Below are 2,241 nucleotides of genomic sequence, written 5' to 3'. Positions count from 1 at the left end.
GGTAGTAGATTGCTCTATATGGACTTTGTTCATTCTTTAGAGTAGATCGTATCGGACTGATGTGGTCTTCTTTATTCTCGTCCTTTAAGCAACTTCTGCTACCTCAAGTTACCTAAATTTATCTAATTCCAATCTATAGCTTTATTCTCTGGTGATCGAAATTGTATTAGCAGCATCGCGTTTCTCTTGTTGCTTATTTTATACCGATTACATACTGAAATGGTGTTTATGTACTTACCTATCGTTATGGTCAGCCGGGTAGATTTTCCGGATAAATGAGCATCGCTCGAGTCTATAATTCAAATTGGGAGGTTGTTGAGTTGTGAGTTTCAAGTATGGAAGAATCTATGTAGAGATACTCAAGGGAGAAGGGAAAAGCTAGCTCGGGAAGAAACAATACATTCAACACTTCTTAGTGTGCTTGAATTCATGGGGAATAGCACTCTGACAAAGGTTGGATCTCAACTCTAGGTTCTCCTCTCGTAGCGTAGCCAAGAAGTTAGAGGTTGAGGACCAATCAACGAGGCGTGTAAGCGAGGCAAAAGAGTGTTGAAGCGTGACAAGAGCATGGTGGTTGGAGGGATCGGATTGACTCATCATTATCATAGTACTAGTCTTTATGAGGAAGTCAGTGGTTTCGGTGATGAATAAGAGTTGTATGGCCTTATATACTTTTTGAAAAGCCCTTGCTTAGGCCTGATAGCGACGCGGATAGTTCAGAAGCGCATGTCACTGTAAGCGGTGTAACACAAATTGTGTATCATGTCGAGCATGGAGCATATCTTGTTCGCTGTTTAGAACGCAAGCAGAACACAATCCGCTAGAGTTTGTCTCTGAAGCTAGTGTTAATAGAGTTTATTTCTGACATAAGAGATTAGGAGAGGGTTGACCGAATCGGGTTTGCACCAAGCCTTCGTTTTTCAGTCGAATCCATTTCTTTTTACGGCCAATGAAATACCTCTGTGCAATACTCTCCGTTGCAGCATCCCTGCTGGGACCACTCATGTTTGGTCTAACTCTTGGCTTCACTGGTCAAACTATTGATACCATGCAGAATAATGTTACTACTGCAGATGGTATACCCATCCAGGTTGGTCCCGATGACCATTTGTATGTGTTTGATACCTCTACAGAAGGTTCGTTGTTCGGATCTCTGGTTAACTTGGGTGCTATGGGTGGTGCTATCCTGTTGGGTGGTCCTTTCATTGAGAAGTTCGGGAGGAAATGGACTCTGTTGTTGTGCTCTCCCTGCTTCCTTCTGATTTACGTGTGGCAAGCTTTGGCTCACACTTCGTGGCAGTTGCTGTTTGCTCGTGTTCTGGTCGGTTTCGTTGTTGGTGTCGAGTCCGTCGTGGCCCCCACCTACATCGGTGAGGTCTCTCCAACCGCTATTCGTGGCGCTTTGGGGGCTTGCAATCAGCTTTCTATCACGATCGGTATTCTTCTAGCCTATGCCCTTGGAATGGGGTTCAGGACTGACGCTGGGTCTACTGATCCCAATGCTACCGATAGCACCTTCTGTCAGTGGCGTACTGTGAGTTGGATCTACTTGATTCCGAGTGCTTTATTGGGTATCTGCATGTTTTTCGTTCCGGAGTCTCCTCGCTGGTTGGCTGAGCATAATCGTGCTGACGCTGCGAAAAAAGTTTTATTGAGACTGAGAGGTTCCAAGTCAGTCGAGGAGGATCCTGAGATTATGGAGGAAGTGAAGGCTTATGAAGTATCTGCTGCTCACAACGCTAAGAACGTGAAGAATACTTGGAAGGAGAGTGCTTCGTGGGCCTTCGGTGCGCTCGGTCAGTGCAAAATGCAGCTGTTCATTGGTATCGCTCTACAAGTTCTTCAGCAGTTCTCTGGTATCAATGCTGTCATATTTTATCAGACAACTATTTTCCAGGCTGCTGGACTAGATAACAAAGAGGGTATGGCACTTGCTGTTATGGCCGCTCAGGTGGTCGTAACTTTGATTGCGTGTATCATCATGGATATGGCGGGGAGAAGAATTCTCTTGGTTGCGGGTGCTGCTGGAATGTGCATAGCAGCTGTTCTACTGGGAGTTTTCTTCTTTCTCGATGATGTTAACGACAACAATGTCAGTTGGTTGGCCATCTTTTCCGCATTCTTATACATTGCTTCCTTCTCTATTGGTGTTGGTGCAATCCCATGGTTGATTATGGCTGAGATCTTCCCCAATGAAGTGAGAGGTCTTTCTGCATCTATCGCCACTGGCGTGAACTGGTT

General features: G+C 45.2%; 1 protein-coding gene across 1 annotated transcript; it reads left to right on the top strand.

The window, feature by feature from the left end:
- Positions 1-949: 949 nt before the first annotated feature.
- Pmar_PMAR021293 (glucose transport protein, putative) lies at positions 950-2,197 on the top strand (the record flags this gene model as incomplete). Its single annotated transcript, XM_002765828.1, has 1 exon — positions 950-2,197. A coding segment is annotated over one exon (1,248 nt), but the record flags the coding sequence as incomplete, so codon positions are not given.
- Positions 2,198-2,241: the final 44 nt, after the last annotated feature.

Source organism: Perkinsus marinus (assembly GCF_000006405.1).
Source record: "Perkinsus marinus ATCC 50983 genomic scaffold scf_1104296974534, whole genome shotgun sequence".
Classification (NCBI taxonomy): domain Eukaryota; phylum Perkinsozoa; order Perkinsida; family Perkinsidae; genus Perkinsus; species Perkinsus marinus.
The sequence above is the reverse complement of the archived record's forward strand: the minus strand, read 5'-3'. Positions and strand labels throughout refer to the sequence as shown.